This window comes from Sphaerodactylus townsendi, linkage group LG03, assembly GCF_021028975.2.
Source record: "Sphaerodactylus townsendi isolate TG3544 linkage group LG03, MPM_Stown_v2.3, whole genome shotgun sequence".
In the NCBI taxonomy this organism is placed as follows: Eukaryota; Metazoa; Chordata; class Lepidosauria; order Squamata; family Sphaerodactylidae; genus Sphaerodactylus; species Sphaerodactylus townsendi.
This window is the reverse complement of record NC_059427.1, coordinates 15790256-15810191: the sequence shown is the minus strand read 5'-3', so window position 1 is coordinate 15810191 and position 19936 is coordinate 15790256. Positions and strand designations below refer to the sequence as shown.

General features: G+C 43.7%; 1 protein-coding gene and 1 long non-coding RNA gene across 2 annotated transcripts; one reads left to right on the top strand and one right to left on the bottom strand.

Annotated features, from left to right (window-relative positions):
* Positions 1-1586: 1586 nt before the first annotated feature.
* On the bottom strand, positions 1587-9685 carry MRPS18B (mitochondrial ribosomal protein S18B). The gene is made up of 4 exons (XM_048487252.1): positions 9295-9685; positions 5267-5408; positions 2005-2129; positions 1587-1661 (listed from the first exon to the last, which is right to left on the bottom strand). The coding sequence occupies exons 1-4, from the start codon at positions 9382-9384 to the stop codon at positions 1587-1589; spliced, it is 432 nt and encodes a 143-aa protein (XP_048343209.1). The 5' UTR covers positions 9385-9685.
* Positions 9686-10194: 509 nt separating this feature from the next.
* LOC125428981 lies at positions 10195-17721 on the top strand. Its single transcript, XR_007243922.1, has 2 exons — positions 10195-16184; positions 16349-17721. It is a non-coding gene; the product is annotated as an uncharacterized LOC125428981 (long non-coding RNA).
* Positions 17722-19936: the final 2215 nt, after the last annotated feature.

Here is a 19936-nt window from a genome sequence, read left to right as displayed (position 1 = left end):
GGGGGGGGGGGGGTGGGGGGGGGGGGGGGTGGGGGGGGGGGGGGGTGGGGGGGGGGGGGGGTGGGGGGGGGGGGGGGTGGGGGGGGGGGGGGGTGGGGGGGGGGGGGGGTGGGGGGGGGGGGGGGTGGGGGGGGGGGGGGGTGGGGGGGGGGGGGGGTGGGGGGGGGGGGGGGTGGGGGGGGGGGGGGGTGGGGGGGGGGGGGGGTGGGGGGGGGGGGGGGTGGGGGGGGGGGGGGGTGGGGGGGGGGGGGGGTGGGGGGGGGGGGGGGTGGGGGGGGGGGGGGGTGGGGGCGGGGGGGGGTGGGGGGGGGGGGGGGGGGGGGGGGGGGGGGGGGGGGGGGGGGGGGGGGGGGGGGGGGGGGGGGGGGGGGGAAGGGGGGAAGGGGGGGGGGGGGGCATTCAAGGGGGGGGGGGGGGGGGTGTGAGGGGGGGGGGGGGCAGATGTTCCCAGGACTACAAATCCCATCAGCCCCTGCCAGCATGGCCATGCTGGCAGGGACTGATGGGATTTGTGAATCCATGTTTATCTAAGGCTGGAATTGCTGAACCCTAATCTAGAACAGAAATCAGGAGACCTACTCCACTACCCTCTTTCAGAGAAAAAAAAAAAACAGAAGGGCAACAAACAACCCTAGTATTCAATACAATTACTTTCAAATATTACCATGACCTCATAGCATGGCTGCATTAAGATGCAATGAAGTAGACGGCATATGAAAGGCCTGAAACTTTCCCAAACCAGAAAACTTTCAATAAAATTCAGCGATGACACCCAAGGTTGGCTTAGTCAACACAAACCAGGATTCTAAACCACAGTTTAAATTCCAGTTCAGAATCCTGCTTTATGGGGGAGGGCTATCTTCCCAGTCATCTGCATTTGGATGTCAAGGTACACTAGAACACGACGTGAAGGCCTCTGAAACAAGTACACCTCACGCCACATCCTAGGCATGGGGGGGAAGTGCAAGCTGCATGAAACAAAGGCTCATTCCGCACATGCAGAATAATGCACTTTCAAACTGCTTTCAGTGCTCTTTGAAGCTGTGCGGAATAGCAAAATCCACTTGCAAACAGTTGTGAAGTGGTTTGAAAACGCGTTATTTTGCGTGTGCGGAAGGGGCCAAAGTGAGTTTGTGTCTGCTTGGGAAAAAAGGAAATCTGCTTGCAAGATCTCAGAGCAGCCTATCAAAAGAATCCAGGACCTAACCATTAATAGCCAAAAGCTTATTTTCCTTGTTTCTAAATCTTAGCCATCTGCCCTAAAGGGCAGTTTCAGACTGAGCAGTTCCACACATGCAGAATAAACACTGAAGCAAAAAAATCATCAATATTACATTTTAGGGGTGGCAAAATAACCATAAAAGCCTTACTTTTTGTTGGTAACAGACTGTTTGACCAACTTATGCATGCATTCACCATTACTCAAACTTCACAGCATGTCTTACCTGGTGAAATGCTGCAATTAACCAATTTTCAATCTTCTTTCAATTTATGGGAATATACATTATCAGAGAATTGTGTCATCAGGCCCAGTATGGACTACTGCAGCAGATCTCCAAGGTCCCAGCCACAGAAACGCATTCCCTTTAACCAGACATGCTGGGATCTGAAGCAAGGACCTTTTCCACCAACATCAGGCACACTTCCACCAAGACCTGAGACTGCGGCCAAGTGCAGAGGACAGATATTCTGCATTCCCGCCTCCATTACACCTTACTTTCCCCATTAAACACATGACACTATGCGGCCTTATCAGATCTTTGGTCTATCAAGGTCTACTCTGACTTCTGAACAACTGTGCTGGGAGGGGCAGTAACAGGGGAAAGTTTTGTCTCTTTGCCCCATTTGGAGGCCTTCCAGGGACATCTGGCTGGCTATTATTGAAAACAGGATGCTGGATGGACTATTAGCCTGATCCAGAATGGCTGCAGCATTTGAGAATTCTGGTTGCGCTACAGTGGAATGTTGACATATGCTACCCTGCTCAGTTCTCCTGGGACACACCACATACAGGAAACTAAATTCACTCACAATGCAAGTCTTCCGGGTCTTCTGGGGAGGAACCTGGCCTTTGTGATTGCGCCTGTAGCCAAACCAGACAGGATTGCTGCCATATTTTTCTAGGTATTCTAAAGGAAAAGAGGGTCATTAGCAGATGCACTTTACTTATATAGACAGTTATACCCAACTTTTCTCCCCAATGAGGACACAAAATAACTCACAAAATAATTCTCTCTTCCCCCTGTTTTGTATCATTGCAACAATCCTGAAGGTTAGGCTTATAGACAGTGCCTGGCTCAAGATCATCCATGACACAGTAGGTGTTCATAAGAACATAAGAACAAGCCAGCTGGATCAGACCAGAGGCCATCTAGTCCAGCTCTCTGCTACTCGCAGTAATCTTACTGCGTAATTTTACATGCATAATTTTATAGACTTCAATCATATCCCCCCCAGACGTCTCCTCTCCAAACTAAAGAGTCCCAAACGCTGCAGCCTCTCCTCATAAGGAAGGTGCTCCAGTCCCTCAATCATCCTTGTTGCCCTTCTCTGTACTTTTTCTATCTCTTCAATATCCTTTTTGAGATGTGGCGACCAGAACTGAACATAGTACTCCAAGTGCGGTCGCACCACGGCTTTATATAAGGGCATGACAATCCTTGCAGTTTTATTATTATCAATGCCTTTCCTAATGATCCCCAGCATAGAGTTTGCCTTTTTCATAGCTGCCATGTATTGAGTGGACATTCCCATGGAACTATCAACTAAGACGCCCCAATCCCTTTCCTGGTCTGTGACTGATAGCACTGACCCCTGTAGCGTGTATGTGAAGTTTGGATTTTTTGCCCCACAGCTTCTGTGGCACAGTGTTTGAATGACAATTCCCAGACCTTAATCCAACATGTTAGCTACTACACCTTGTTAGCTTTTACAGACAACCTCCAAACCCACTTCCTCTCAAAAGGTGGAACCCAACTATTCAGATCCAGCTCCAAATCATTTATTGAGAAAGAGCCTGCTCGACCTTCAATGAGATCTTCAGCACCAGGACTACTACCTCTATTAGGCAAGGTGGATGAAGGGAGATAATAAGAACTAGATGAGGGGAAAGGGGTCAAGGCAGTTAGCTTGGAGGAGTGCACCCCTCAGAACACTGTCCTTCTGAGCAAACATACCCAGGATCACAAAGTGAATGAACTTGTGCAGAATTACTTTTGGCATCTGTTTTAAATTACACAGGCCTATCCACCTCAAGACTAAAGGCACTGCCAAGTCTGAACAAGTGCCATATCTTTAATGCTCACCAGTGTTGCCACACCCTACCCTGCTGCCCTTTTCCCTCATCTTTGTCCCATCATCTCAACCATCTGCAGTTGCCCCAATATCAGGGTTTTCAAGGCAAGAGACATTCATAAGAACATAAGAACAAGCCAGCTGGATCAGACCAGAGCCCATCTAGTCCAGCTCTCTGCTACTCGCAGTGGCCCACCAGGTGCCCCAGGGAGCTCCCACGTTACCCCGGGATGTGAGAAACTGAAATGGCCTTCTACTGACTGTTGCTCCCAGGCACTCCCTGGTCTGTTAGGGCATTTGCAATCTCAGATCAAAAAGGATCAAGATTGGTAGCCAGAGATCGACTTCTCCTCCATAAATCTGTCCAAGCCCCTTTTAAAGCTATCCAGGTTAGTGGCCATCACCACCTCCTGTGGCAGCATATTCCAAACACCAATCACACACTGTGTGAAGAAATGTTTCCTTATATTAGTCCTCATTCTCCCCCCCCCCCCCCCCCCAGCATTTTCAATGAATGCCCCCTGGTTCTAGTATTGTGAGAAAGAAAGAAAAATTTCTCTCTGTCAACATTTTCTACCCCATGCATAATTTTATAGACTTCAATCATATCCCCACTCAGACGTCTCCTCTCCCAGGCTAAAGGGGGGTCCCCAACGCTGCAATACTCTCCTCATAAGGAAGGTGCTCCAGTCCCTCAATCATCCTCGTTGCCCTTCTCTGCACTTTTTCTATCTATTCAATATCCTTTTTGAGATGTGGCAACCAGAACTGAACACAGTACTCCAAGTGCAGTCGGACCACTGCTTTATATAAGGGCATGACAATCTTTGCAGTTTTATTCTCAATTCATTTCCTAATGATCCCCAGCATAGAGTTTGCCTTTTTCACAGCTGCCATGGAGTTGACATTCCCATGAAACTATCAACTAAGACGCCCCAATCCCTTTCCTGGTCTGTGACTGATAGCACTGACCCCTGTAGCGTGTATGTGAGGTGGTCTGCCTTTGCGTCATGACCCTGGTATTCCTTGGAGGTCTCCTATCCAAATACTAGCTAGGCAGGGTCAGGCTGAGAGTGCATGAAGGGCCCAAGGTCATTCAACAAGCTTCCATGGTGCAACTGGGGATTTGAACCTGGTTTTCCCAGGTCCTAGTCCAACACCTAAACCATTACACCATGCTGTCTGACAAAGTTCCAACAACATCCACAGAATACAGTTGAGGACACCCTGTTGCAAGCTCCCCTGATAGTAGACACTTTATCTCTATTATGGTCTTTTCCTTCTCTGGCTCTAATTTCTACAAAAGTACTTCAGCTCAAAAGTTATGGGTGTTCATCACTACCAGCAAATGGAAAGCTCAAATGAGCTGAGGCTGGATGATATTACCCTTTTCAGCTTAATGCTAGAATTGAAGGGGGGGAGGTAGGAGAGAAGAGGGAGACCTTGTGGTATGGATTTTGTGACTGTCCATACCCCAGTTTAGGAGCCACTGTGGTGGTGAGACTACTGGTCCGAGCTGTTGGAGAGGGCTTTGGTTCAAACCCCAACTTGCAAAGAAACTCACTAAGTCACTGCATTGTCGAAGGTTTTCACGGCCGGACTCAACTGGTTGTGGTGGGTTTTCCGGGCTGTGTGGCCGTGGTCTGGTGGATCTTGTTCCTAGCGTTTCGCCTGCATCTGTGGCTGCCATCTTCAGAGGTGTATCACAGAGAGAAGAGTGTGGGCCATGGCCACACAGGCTGGAAAACCCACAACAATCACGAAGTCATCTTAAATCAGTTGTTCTCCCGCAGTGCGACCTGACTCACAGGGCCGCTATGAAAATAAAGGAGAAGGAGAAACACGCAGGACACCCTGAGCCCCTTGAAGGAAGACAGGGGTACAAACATAAGAAGTTAGCGTCTCCTAAAGCAGAACACACAGAAGTCCACCTCATTTGCCACATTATGGGCTTCATGCCCCTCTCCAATACCTTCAGACTCCAAGTACTCCCATGGCTTCTCTTTAAACCGTGATTCTGTATCTAGTTCTGTAGATGCTGCCTGGCCAGCCTCCGTGCTGAAAATCCGGAAAGGCAACTGTTTATGCTGCTGACCAAAAGCACTGGGTGTTTTCTGAGGGAAGACAAAGAAGAACAGGGCAAGAGTTACAGAACCATCAATATGACTGACTGTCAATGACGCCTTGTAAAAATAAAAGAGTAATAATCACCTCAAAAAATTAGGTTTCCCAACTAAACATTCAGACACTAAGTGCTGCCACATACTCCCCTGGCTTTTTTATTCTGCAGACTATGGCAAATTTAAATGCTTCTCTCTTGTAGAATTAGTAATAACAGTGAACCTCACTTTTAAAGACAAATTCAGGCCCCTTCCGCACACGCAAAATAATGCGTTTTCAAACCACTTTCACAACTGTTTGCAAGTGGATTTTGCTATTCCGCACAGCTTCAAAGAGCACTGAAAGCAGTTTGAAAGTGCATTATTCTGCATGTGTGGAATGAGCCTCAGATTCTTTTTCTGAAGGCCATTCTGGCCTAGTGATTAGAATTTAGGACTGGGGAGACCACAGTAGGAACTCCCACTCTGCCATGAAATTTCACCTTGGACTAGTCACCCGCTCAGTGTCTCCACTTAAGAGGATTGTTAAGAGGATAAAACAGAGGCGAGAACAACCGCATACACCAAACTGAGCTCTGCACAGAATGGGAAGATAATAAAACAAATAAATATACACACACAGATGATTGTATGGAGCCAGTCTTCTCACAGACTTCGTGGAGTAGGGCTTTCCCACTTTCCTCTTCTGCTGCACCCCCACCCCGTTCCTGGGGAACAGCATATTTTCAGGAGAAGGGCAGGGGGAAAACGGGGCTTACAAAGGAAGGAAGAATTAGTAGAAATCACGATTCTTGTTGGTGAAACGGTATGGTTGGAAACATGCAGGGAAACAACGCCTGCTATGGGACCATGTTCTGTGGCTGGATTGGAATTTAAAAGATTCACAGGCACAGCCCAGTACGTTATGGTACAGTGGACAGGTAATATGGTCAAGCACAGATAGGAGGGACAGGTAATATGGTCAAGCACAGATAGAAATGGGCTAACAGAGAACCCCCCTCCCCTTCTCAGCACAAAGCAACAGTATATCCTATTTAGTCCACACAGACAGAAGAGTTTGAAGGGATGGATTTCTATAATCCATCTTTCTCTCCTGTAACTTAAGTCTCAAAGCACTTCCTCTTCCTACAACAGACACCTTGTGGGGTAGGTGGGGCTGAGAGAGTTCTGAGAGAACTGTGACTAGCCCAAGGTCGCCAAGCAGGTTTCATGTGGAGAGGCAGGGAAACAAGTCTGGTTCACCAGATTAGTCTGCCGCTCATCTGGAGGAGTGGGGAATCACACCCGGTTCTCCAGATTATAATCCACTGCTCTTAACCACTACAATCAGTGGTGGCGAACCTTTGGCACTCCAGCTGTTATGGACTACAATTCCCATCAGCCCCTTCCAGCATGGCCAATTGGCCATGTTGGAAAGAGCCTATCAAAAAGAAATCAGTCCACAATATTCTGAGTGCAAGGACCTACCACCCACAACATCTACCATGCTGGGTCCACTTACCAGCACTGGCTTTTAACAAATTTGACCCAGGTTCCGAGACTGACTTTGAAACTCGCTTTCCTAGATTGAACTATGATTAATATCAGATAGAGAACCGCACTGGAGAACAATAGGGAAAGCTTGCTCCTGTTCTGCTAACACCAGATGGCAAACAAGCAGCACTATGCTGGCACGAGGCATATACCTTTGCTGCCATTCCTTGCTCTTTGATGCAGAAAAAAATCTTGTAAAAGAAAATTGGATTTTCATTTACACTACCTCTCAGATCATCCAGCGTTTCTGCCTCGTGCTGCACGAAACATGTCTACAATGTCTCCACATTGCAAAAGGGTGAAGCAGCAGACCATCAGTTCTAGATGAACTTAATCGGTCTATCTCCATGGTGGCGAACCTTTGGCACTCCAGATGTTATGGACTACAATTCCCATCAGCCCCAGCCAACTAGTAGCCTTTAGCAGGAGGGGCTGAGTGGGAATGTAGTCCACTAGCTATCTAAGGTCTCAACCCTATCAAAAGAATGAAGCTCAGGGTTGGGAGGGGAGGTATTTTTTCAGGCCAAAAAGCTGAGTAACAACAGTGGTTCCTGTTCCCCTCTTACTTTCTTATTCTCTGCTGCCTAAACACTATGTTGGGAAATGGGGCCACTGAGCATCTCTGGACACATATGAAGTGTCTTTCTCTCATCATCAACTCAACAACTCAGCTTACAACATAACATCCTAATGACTCAGTGGCGCAAACATTTCCAAAAATGATGCAGAGGAAGTTATTTCCAATGCAGGAGAGAGAAGAGAGCTGCACAGCTAGCCTGAGTAATGCAAAAAGCCATCACATAGTAATTTGTAAATAAGAGGTACAAATTAGTGACACCAGAAAACTGTCATTGTAGGCACATCTATTATTAACTTGATGTATAACCTGTCTTACTTCTCAACAGGGACATGCATTCTCCTGTCCTCCATTTTATCCTCACAGCAATCCTGCAAGGTAAGTTAGAATGCACATAGATGACTGGCCCAAGGTCAGCAAGCTTCCACAGGAGAGGCAGGATTCAAACATGCATCTCCTTGCTCCTAGTCCAACAATCTAATTACTATACCATGCAAACTGCAATGGCGTGGAGTAGGTAATAATCCCATTCCACCCCACCCCATTTCGTAAATGCTATGTTCCTCATGTATCTGTGCTATGTTTTTCCTGAAGGTGAATCCAAAGTAGTTCACATTCTTTCCATCTTCCATTTTACCCTTGCAACAACCCTGTGGGGTATGTCAGGCAGTGAGTGGGTGACTTGCCCAAATTCATAGGACTGCACTTGAAGCCTTACCTGCTAAACACAGTTTCATCAGCACACCAGAATTCATCCAAAGGCAGCTGATATGGGTGAGCATGACGAAAGCCCAGCAATGCGGGAGCGCATTTTAAAATAAGTGTGCACAGAATGGTTATTTTATATAAGAGTAGGCATGGGAAAAGAGAACACGTTCTCTGATTAAAATTGGTACAATGACAAAGAAGCAAAGAATAGAAAGGAAGGGTAAATAGAAGGAAGCAAAGAATAAATAGTTCCATAAGGATCCATGTTGGGACCAATGCTATTTAATTTGTTCTGTGTAAAGGTCAAGCTTGTGGATGGCTCCAATTGACTCAGGATGATGAAAACCACGGATTGTGAAGAACTCCTGGAGGATCTCCACAAACTGGGTAAGAGGGCAATAATGTGGTAAATGAAGCTCAGTATTGGCAAGTGTGAGGTAATGAATGTTCGCTTAACAAAATCTGAACTTCAAGTATACGCTAATACAATCTGACCTTGCTAAAACTGAGAAGGAGAAAGATCTCAGGGTGGTCACAGATTGCTTAAAGACAGTGTCGCCCTATGTACTAAAGGAGTGAAAAAAGTAAACGATGTTGGAGATGACTAAGAAAGGGACTGAAAAACAGGCAATGTTACAACGCCCCTGTTTAGATCTGTAATATCTAGCAGCGAAGCTTCCATTTCTGCTGGAACTCGTGTAATAAAAAAAGGGGGCAGTTAAAAGATAAACGCAATGTAAAAATAACGAAGGGCGCATAAAACAAGCATCAACTGGGCTGCCAACTTTTTCTAGTAGGGCTCCTGTACTCTGAACAGTCCCGAAGGCACAACTTTTTCTCCAACACGAAGCTAAAGAAACTTAAAGACAGAAAGCCGCAAAATCATGTAATGCCAATATACCGACATAGGACAAAGATAAATCCTCTCCTCAGTCAAAGGAACGGCAGCAATCTGAACAATAAATGAAAAGAATGCAACTGAATGCAACTCGTTAGTTACATAATAAAACCATTCTAACGTATTCTGGTCACATTTTTAACGGAGATCCTCCTACACCTCACCTGTGCCCAGAGAGGCCTTCTAAACACCGCTCGGACTGCCAAATGACCCATTATACTTCTCAGCAGCATGGGTCCCCCGGAAGCCGCCATCTTTAAGCACGCTTCACTTTACGCATGCGCCATATCGCACCCAGGCAAGGTCACCTTTCAAAAAAAAACGTTACGTAACTCACCACACTTTTTGACTTAAAAAAAATTACTCAACCCATCTTCTGACTTTATTCACGTTTCAACTTCCAATACTAACAAATAAATAATTATTCTGCGTCAAGAAACCCAATCAATAATTTTAATACGCGCAAGCGCATTCGGGTTGTTTTTTTCCTTTAATCAGCGCTGCAGACACATGCGCACAATGCTTAGCAGAATAAAAACTGCGCCACAAGCAGCGGGGAACAACCGCCATGCTTTTTTGCTGCACATGCGCACAGTGATGGCTATTGTGTTCGGCTTGAGACGTCGCCTTCCAAATTACGCGCATGCTCTGTTGGAGCATCGGTTTCTACATCTTTCTACGCCTCTTCGAAAAGTAGGGCGGATTCTGCGCGTGCACGTAGCGGGCGTTGACGAAGCGGCAGCTTCTAGCGCATGCGTATTGAAGATCTTCTAACTGCGTCACAAGCTTTTAAAGCTTTAAAATTTATTTATTTTAACAGATATATTATTTACATTCAAAATAGAAGGCAGTTTCTAGTTTTAATTTAAATTTAACGTCGAATTTAATAGATCAGATGTTAACTTTGGGCGGGGTCACTCTCTCCGCACTTTGTTCTGTACCGCAGCGCGCCCCGAAAGGAGGGGGAAATGTTGGGGAGGGCGTGGCCTAATATAAAATGCTCTGCGCGCGCCCTGTTCGGCCATTCTGGGGTCTGTTTAAAGGTGAGTACAATGTCTCTGGACACGTTATCGTGGGAAACGGCTTGGGTGGGGACAAAAAAAAAAAAAGGTTACGTTGTTACTTCTTTTGTTCCCTTTTCCCCGTATTAAAAAGACGTCGTACTTAATACCTTCAGTTCCTAGTAGTGTGTTGGGCTGTATTGAAGGCAAATTGCCCCTTTCAGGAGCTTTCAGCTTAGTTTTCATTAAAGAGAGGCCGAACCACTCCCTAGCGATCAGTTAAACTTTTAAATTCACGTTTTTGTTACCTTTTATTTTCGTGTCGGATGTCCTTCCTCACATCAAGCGCTTTGTTTTAGGTAATTTTATATAATGTAATGGGGCTAAGTGTTAAATAATTTATTTTAATAATGTGCATTTGGGGACTTTTAAACAAAAAAATCTTAATTTTGTTTTTTTTAAATCTCTTCCTGTTCTAGGTTTGGCTTTGGTCGTGAGAAACTGCTGAATTTGCTTGAAGAAACAAAGGGAAAAAATCTCCCTACAGTTGAGCCTCTGAGAAGACACACAAAAAAAGCCAGCTACATTTTCGATCGCCTGTCTTGGGAAGCTGTTAAAGTTCTTTATGACCTGAAGGAGAACAACTGCCACCAAAACATAAAAAAATCAAAATTAATATTTAGCAACAATCTTCCCTGAGGTTTTTTAGTGAGCAGCTTTTTGCCTCTTTATTGACCATCAAAAAGTTGCTATTTTTTTAAAATGAGCAAAACCAAATTCATTTTTTTCTTTAAAAACAAAGCTTAATCCAAAAAAGCTAAACCTTGAGGCGCTGTCGACGAGAAAAATAATTGGATAGTAAGTGTCGCATTTTCAACCAACTGACCAAAAAAATATCATCCATGTGGAAGTGAGCTAATGGCACGAAGAAAAGACCAAAAAAAATGGAGGGGAAGTGGGGATTATTTGAGGTGTTAACCCTTACAATTTGGGCATTTTGCTACCAAAAATGCGTATTTATAAGGAGTTCGATGGTGGTCTTAGATAATACATCGTCTCCAGGACTGTCAAGGGTTAATGAGCTCCCACATAACAGATGGTGGTAACTGAGCCATAAAGTACTACTTCTTTGTGTGGGAGACGTGGAAGTTGAGCTAAATAAGCAATCTGTACATAAAGATTGCAGGATAAGAGTCGAAGGGACCAAGAGAGCAATAACTCTGCATAGTGGCAATGAGCTTAAAATACAGGATGATCTGTCATAGCCTCGTCTTATTTTTAAATTTGATGTCAATGTTGAAAGTTTTTGTGGGTTTTTTTTACTTGCAAACTTTAATGATGTAATATGTAGGTATGTAAAACTGGAAAAAAATTAGGTGGCAATCTAGAAATAAAGATTGCAAGGTGGCTTGGGAAAATCGCTTTAAATCGGTCCAATATATTTTAAAACCCTCATTAATTGAAAGATCTGTTGGACTCAAATGAGGTCTAATGTGCTTTTAAAATGTTCGTCCTTTTTATATTCTCCCTCCCCGATTCCTTGCTGCAATATGGCGGTGATATTTTATCTTTTGTCCCTGACAAGCAGCATTGCTTTTTTTTCCTTTACAGGATATTTCCATTTTTATTCCAACCCCCCCCCCATGTGTAGTGGGAAAGCATGGGAGTGGGGGGGCTATTAACGCGGCAAAAATGAATTAAGGCGATGAGATTCTTCTGAATCTCTGGCGCTTGAACAAGGCAGCTTTTTTTCCCTCAATTTTATGTTAAATAGGTTCTAGTTTATAGAACTGACATAAAAAAATACAAATATGTGTCTGTGATGGAGATTGTGTTGCTGTAGTTTTCTCAGTAGATTCAGAAGCCTCTTGCTTTTTTCTAGTCTGCTTAAAATGGCGCCGGCTGCTTCTTTCCCTTCCTTTGGTAGAAGAGAACCCACAAGGCTTGCTGGGCAGGGAGCTGATGTAAGCAGCTTGTAGCAAACTCCACCCCCTGAATGGCTTTCATTTGGCGCCCGGAGCAAGCAGTCACAGGATGGAGGGAAGGAGAGATGGTGGGGGGAGGGCAGGACTAGTTTACCCTTCATCTCCCTCTTGTCTTAACATTAATGAAATTCCACTCCCACTTCATCTACAGGAAATCTCTAGGTATGGTTTAATATAAGTGCAAAGTATTATCATAAATCCACTGGGTTTCTTTTTAGGTTCCAACATCACATGCGAGCTGTGGATTTCAGTGATCTCTCCATGTCTGCTGTACTTTATATAAAGATAAATTGGTTAAAATGCCAATATTGGTATTAGGCAGCTATTGTATGTTCTTCCCCCCTCCCCTTTTTAATCTTTTAGTCCTTTTAGGATTATTCAGGAGAGCAAATTTCATAGTTGAATCAAACTGTTAAAAAGATGAAATGCTACCACTGGACCTGAAACGTTTAAGTGTCAGTGACACTTTCAGGAACTAATGACAAAAGGTTGGGTGGCCGCATGCACACAAATGTCTGGGGCTGGGGGGATAAGTTTGTATTAATTTGCCACATTCCACAGTTCCTGTACAATGTACTAGGAAAGAAGTGATCATTAGGAAAAAGGGAAGCCAGCACATGTATTTCCTCATCAATGGGAGGGAAACAGCCACAATTCCACCTGGTAAGCAAAATCTTTCTGGTATTAATTACATTTCACAACCTTCATTTCTGTTCCAGACCACTTTGTCTTTAATTTTTTTTTTCGGTACTGTTCTCTTCCATTGTCAACGCCATGCAGTAACACCAACTGATGCATGCAGGCTTTTTAAGGGTGTTAAATGTTTGCCAATCTGCTGAGGACATTAGTGTCTTATTTAAAAACAAGAATTCAGTTTCTTAAATAGGTCTGCATGAGCATCAAATAGCATTTTTAAAATGATGCCATTATGATGTGCCCCCCCCTCCTTTAAGTCTTCATTCTTTGCTCTGGTGGGGGGAAATGCTTCACAAAGCAGAATTTAATGCCTCCATCTACGCCTCCGGTGGTAGCATTTCATATTGTTAAGTCTTCTTCCCAGTGAACCATTGACAGTATTTTAACTAGAAAACATGGACCTGGTAGCGTTAATAGAAGCACTTCTCATTTCATCCAGAACTAAAGAACTCGCTGAAGTGCTTTATAAGAGCCAGGCCCCTATCTGGGTAACTTAAACTTGGGGGCGGGGAACCAAGTGAGGCATGCTCTGCTGGGAAGGCAGCACTCCTAACAAAGGAGTGTTAACTGGATGAAAGATTACTGCATCTCAATGCGTGAACTCAGAAGTTGGGTTTCTGTTAATCATCCACCTGATTTAGACAAGTGTGTTCTTTACCTTCAGTCATGATAACATTAATTAGAGGGGTAGTGACCTGGGAAAATAGTACATTGCTGTTCACAGTAGGTACAAGATGATAACAATTAGCCATCTTAATTGCGTCTTAGATTTAGACTCGATTGGATGAGCATTTTGTACAGCCTCCATAACTACGATGCTGTTATCTAGTCCAGAGTAGGTTAACTGAAGCTGTAGTGGTTCTTAAGCATTCTACTCAAGGTGTGCTGTGGGACTCTGGTTTGGAAGTAATTCTCTCTGTAGAAGAGGCGTGTGAATGCTTGAGCACTCTGCTATTTTAGAAATCCAGTAATACAGGAAAGGACATGAGGAAAGTTTCCCTTCAGTTAACTATTCAAAGAATTCCCTCCCTTGATGGGGAAACAATTCTTTTAGAATCTCAGTTTGCTTAAGGTTCTAAAACCTTGATTCTGGAAGCCTAGGAAAAGAGCTTCAGTCCTGTAAAGCAGCCCGATGGACTTAAGCTTCCTGAGTCTTGTTTTAGGGTTCACCTCTGTACCCTGTTAACTACATTACTTGATCAGATGTGATAGTTACATTATTGTGTCAGCCTTTTTGGTGAGGCAATGAAATGTCATAAGACTTGGGGGAAACAGGTTAGAATGATCCTTATGAATGGTGTAAAAGACAGCTGAAAAATTGACCACGCTGTATTTTTCCTGTGAAAGACCCCAACAAGTCTGTGACATCCCATTTCCTTCAGCTGATTGTATAAGAACCTGGAAGTTGGACTTAGAGCCTTGTCCCCAATTTGATGGGTTAGTTCTTTGTTCTGTCTGGTCCTCTGTTTAGAAGAATTGGGAAGGGAAGAACTATTCCCTTGCGAATAAATGGTTTGTCCTCTATTTGTACTGGTCCAGAACAGAATTGGCAGGTCTGAGCATGCCTATAGGGAATGTTATATAGGCCTAACTTCCAAATAAGTGTCTGCAAATCAGAAAGGTTTGTGGGCCATCCCTTAAGAGCAACTTCTCCAACTTCCTTTATATGGCACCCTGCCTTGAATTGGTCTGGAAGGTGACTGAAGAGCAGCTCTGCTGCATCTGTCATACCAGCTTGGCAGAGCTGGGGTTGCTTGGAGATTGACATCTGAGTGAAGTGGGATGTACTTCTGGCAAACATCTTCAGGGTTATATCATATAGGGATACTTTTCTGGAATCTTGGTGCTGTCTGAAACTAATTCAGAGGCTAGCACACAGATGGGAGTTCATGGTGTTGGTTGCTTTGAAACATCAGTAGGATAGTACATCCAGAGAATATGGCTTTAGGGGGGAAATGCTGCTAGTTTAATTGCCTTCCAGTTGACAGTAGTGGTAAAGGGACTGGGACTGCCATCTTTTGAAATGCTGATTTTGAATCATTTCATTGATGCAGTTCAGTTTCTCCCTAGTTACTTTAAAGGAGGAAGAAAATGCTTGGGAGGCCTTCAGAATCCCTACATGGGCTGAATTTTAGTAGCAATTTTGTGCTTCTCCATCTGCGCTATTATTGTGCAGCGAGGGGTATGTTCAACGGCAGCTATCAAGCTGTAGTAATTCCCTTGGGAACATTTTAAAAACCCACTTTGCTAACGCAATAGGATTATAGAATACGAAGATAACTTTTCAGTGGATTAAAGTCCTGATTCCATACTCTAAACTGTAAGTACCATATGACTCTCCTCATGGCATCCAATCCTAGATAATTCATTTTCAGGTGGATTGGAGCACTTGGGAAGAGGTTATGCTAAATAGATGCTTAGAACTGCTTTGCTTGTGATTTCTGGTGACATTCACTATTGGTCGGGCGCCCCCTTCCTCAACACTTTGGTTAATAATAGTAACATCTGCTTCAGTGAGCCCAAACTCTAGTTATAAAAAGGTCTTCAAGATGCCTTGCCTGATTAGCTCAGCAGTATAATAGAAGCACACAGCTGTGGATGATTGGCTTACATCTGACAATGGCTGCCCACCATTTGGCAGCGCTTAATACACAAAGCGCTCTGATAGGAATACCTTGTTAGGAACTGATTAAGGTTCCTTGGCTCATTTCTGGCCTGCTGTGCTGTTTCGGACAGAAATTTGATTCTCTTCAGCTTTATACAGTGGAAATGGAATGCTTGGTACAGTTAATCTCACAGGTGTCAGAAATTTAAAATGTCTTTTCTCTGCCTAGACATTATTCAAAAAGCTGCAGGTTGTGTATTGCAAATTAGGATTATTGCTGAATTTTAGTCTAACCATTGGTTATTTTTTTTAATTACAGGAAATGTCAGTGGTCTCGCACTTCTGTTTAAAACTGCTAAATATTTGTTCATTTTCTCCTATTTGAAGCGTAGCCCTTAATGTTAATGTATGTTTAATATCCATGGCAACTTTGATGGAGTCAAGGGTTAAGTGTTCAGAATAACAGCTTACGATGCAATTCTAAAGAGAGTGTTCTCCAATCCAAGTCCTTTCATGTCAGTGGGTTTAGGCTGGAGTAACTCTCTTTAGGATTGCACTGTAAATAAGTTGCATTTAGTTCTCCTATAGTGCTTCACTAGAAGGATTTCTTGCCATGTAACATTGTGTTTACCATTGAGGGATGCTAACATGAGTGCCTGACTTCTGAAGTGGGAGAGGATAGTTCTTTTTAAATAGAATTGGCATTATTGACACCAGGTTGCTTGGTACCATGGTAAATTCACTGCCTTTCAGGCTATAGGCCAGTGGTGGCAAACCTTTGGCACTCCAGATGTTATGGACTACAATTCCCATCAGCCCCTGCCAGCATCAGCCAATTGGCCGTGCTGGCAGGGGCTGGATATGAATCCTGTAGGGGTCCATAGATCATCTGAGTGCCAAAGGTTCGCCACCAATGTCTATAGGCCATGAGAATTTGAAGCTGGTTCTTCTGTAAAAAAAAGGTTATGTAAGACACATCCTGTCCTGTCAACATTCTGTGCACAGGAGTGCAACATTTTTGTACTTCCTAAAGCTGGCCTAAATGCCCCTTGAAATACTGTTTCTGGGTGACTGAGGACCTTCCCTGGGATTAATGGAAGGGAATGTTGAAAGGGAACATTTCCTCCTGTTTACATTTTTTTAACTGATTTTTAAAATGAACTCGTTGATTCTGAAGGTAGTATAGAAGTGGTTCATTATTTCAAATTTCATCTGTTAATTTCTGTGCTAAGTAGTTAGGATGAAGTGATTCTGGTTTGGAAGAAGACATGATTGACATGCAAGTCTTGTTTCATGCTGGGTTTATTTGCCCGGTCACTTCTTTTAACTATGATGCCAGATTGTGAGGTTAGGTCCTTTATACCTCACAGAAACTGCCTCTTTAAAACATGACCCAGTCTCTAGCTCAGCCTTCTTTCCTAGTTTTAAAAACTCAAGATTTTTCAAGTAAGTACGATTCTTGAGCATTTTGGTCGTACAGAGAAACTCTTTTGTGCTATTCTGCAAGCTGTAGAGATGTTTACATGATAGTGGCAGCTGTTGGAATCCATGCTCAGACTGCTCAAGATTTGGACTGCTGAAAGGAAAAAAATTGTGAAGGTTCATATGGCAGAAGGGCAGCTATGTATTAAACTATATGGCTTGCAATAGAGAATAGTGTTCACACTTAATTTACACAGGGAAACTAGGGAGGCATCATGCTGTCATGGATTTACCTTTCCTTTAAGATTTTAGGCCTTAACTACAGCTTTTTGAATGATGCACAGTCCTGTTCAGACCTAGTACAGACAGCTTGAAAATTTACATAGTTAAATTGACATAATCAATTATCAGGTTTCCTCATGAAGGGTTTGGGTTTTGACCCCAGTGATGCAAACAGTTGCATTCAATCACAGACTTGCCTGTAATTTCTCTGGTTGTGTTCATAAACCTTTATGATACCCCACATGCTCACTCAGAAGCATGTTCCAACAAGTTTAGCAAGACTTGTCCTAACTAACTGCATATGATTGCAGTGGTAATGCAGAAGCCTGTATTTAAATGAGCAACTTGCAACTGTTTTAGAGAGTAGAGAACAGCTTTCCTGACTTACTAAACATTTGCAGTGTATCATGTTTTACAAACTAGTTCGGGTTAGCTATGTTTGCTTGCACATGTAGATGTATTCATGTTGCTTTTTTTCAAATTCTAGAGAGATTCAGTGGAGGCAATCTGAAAAAAAGAAAGCTATTGTAATCTGGGAGTTGTGTGTGAACACTTAAAAATGGGCTTAAAAAGCAACATTTTTATAAAAGGTCAAAGTTTTGCTCATGACTTGAGTTCAATTTCTAACGGAAGTCAGTTTCAGGTAGCTGACTCAAGGTTGATTCAGCTTTCCATCCTTCCAAATTTGATAAAATGAGTACCCAGATTGCTGGGGGTAAAATTAAATTAGAATGCATTGCTAAAGGAGAAGCATACACAACTGAAGTAATTGTAAATGGGGGTTGATGTATTTCATGGCTATTGGGGAGGTTGGTCCAGACTAATCATGTTATTCATATAAATAACTTTCAGAGAGTAAACAATATTAATGTATCAATTCCAATTCCTGTGATATCTTAAAAGCTATTGCACATTTTAGTGTTTGAGTAGAGCCCACTTTACCAGGGACATGAGGAAGGCATGAAAATGTGTACCACAAAACATGTGTTGGTCTTTAAGGTGTCTCTGGACTAGTCAGTTGAAGGTTTATTTTTGATCTTGCACCTGACGAAACTCAAGATAACCTATTGGCTGTCAGGGGAGTTGCATGGAGCTTCAAGTTCTCAGTAGCCACACCAAGATGTAAAACAAGACTTTCCCAACTTACCTAAGTAATTCATGTGGGTCTAAAACTACAGCGTACATTTTATGTGGGAAATTCAGCCACAGGCCAGCAGCGATGGATGCTGAAGAATGTTAGTGGCTTTCTCCAGTTTCAGAAACTTGCTCAAGCTAAATAATGTGTGGTGGTCTTAAGATGAGTATTGGCCTGATGTGGGAGTCATTGCAAATGGGAGTATATTATCAGGTCAACCTTATCGTCATTCAGGGTTGTAAACAAACATCCCCATGTCCCATCATGGCGTAGGGTGTGCTCGTACCCAAGGGACCGCTTTTAAAACTTGGCATATAGCATCAATTAGCATGTTGTGAACATTATGCACAAGTGCATATTTGTTTGTTTATTTTTTCTTCAATCTTTCCTGGGAATTTCGTATTGGAATGTACCAGATTGACAGCTCTGGAGACTGAAGTCCTCTACCACCAAAGCAGACTGAGGTCAAGCATCACCAGTCCTAAGTCTTCCTCACCAGTGCATAGCCTTGTATGTGGAAGGCCAAATTGTGGGTGAAAGGGGAATTCAGTCTCCAAAGCCCACTTGGTCATCTGGCTTCCACCACAGGGTGAACTACCGTGGATCTTCAGTGCAAATACTTCACAACTTTACCGATGCCATATTTTTTTTAAAAAAAACTGCTGCAAACCGGTAACAACTGCTTTCACTCCTTCCCAACTGTCCACAATGCTTGGATTTTATTTCCTTTCAAATGAATATGGAATCCTGCCATTAGTGGAGACACCTGCTTTTTATTCTATCTGCACTCGAGACAAGAATGTAAAACCACCCTGGATTTCGGGGATGCTGATTTACTGCTGTAAAAAGCAGTGTGGGGAGGGAGTCCTGTGTGGAGATCAATCTGTGGAACAGGAAGGCCCTTTCAAAGTAAAATACCCCACTCCTAATTTGATGACCAGTGGATGACGTATTGCTGGGTTGTAATTGAGAATGTTGACAGTTTCCTTAGATCTGACCCAGCACACATGACTAACAGGGAGAAGTGGCACCGCAGCAGTAACATTACAGTCACTTAACTGATATCCTTGATAGGCATTGCAAAGGATCAACCATCCTTCAGGCTTTTTAGTTGAAGATCATACAAAACTTCTGGGGTCCACTTAACAACACAGGCAGTTCTTAAACTGCATGAAGGAATTATTATTATTATTTATTAGACTTTTATACCGCTCACCCCCTAAGGGCTCTGAGCGTTGTCCAAAGGGCTCTCAGCAGTGTCGTGTTGCATGTTGCAATGACTTTAAGTGGATGGGGGAATTATCCTCTTAAGCTATTTCTACACACCCAATAGTTGCAACCTTCTATCCAGAGCATTTAGGACGGGTCTGCAACCTGTGGCTCTCCAGATGTTCGTGGACTACAATTCCCATCAGGATTTGTGGTCCATGAACATCTGGAGAGCCACAGGTTGCAGACCCCTGATCTAGGATTAGTTCAGTAGGAAACTGACAGGTAGCTACACCGCTACTGCTTGTCAGTGTGACTACAAATATTGGCAAGCTTCTGTTTGTAGTCCAAACTGGCAAGTGCATACACAAAGACTTTCTTCAGGGAAGGAACAACAGACACTTATTTACTCCAACTGCCTTAACAGCCCAGAAGTTTCCTGTGCGCTGTACAATCATTCAAGTCAAAACT

What these genes read in the sequence shown, in the direction of transcription:
- MRPS18B (XM_048487252.1), bottom strand. Translation starts at nt 9,384, where the DNA reads ATGGCGGCTTCCGGGGGACCCATGCTGCTGAGAAGTATAATGGGTCAT. An exon ending in GGAGTACTTGGAGTCTGAAG is followed by an intron (nt 2,130 to 5,266) that starts GTATTGGAGAGG and finishes CTTTTCCTTTAG; the next exon opens with AATACCTAGAAAAATATGGC. An exon ending in AATTTAGTTTCCTGTATGTG is followed by an intron (nt 1,662 to 2,004) that starts GTGTGTCCCAGG and finishes ACTTGGCCGCAG; the next exon opens with TCTCAGGTCTTGGTGGAAGT.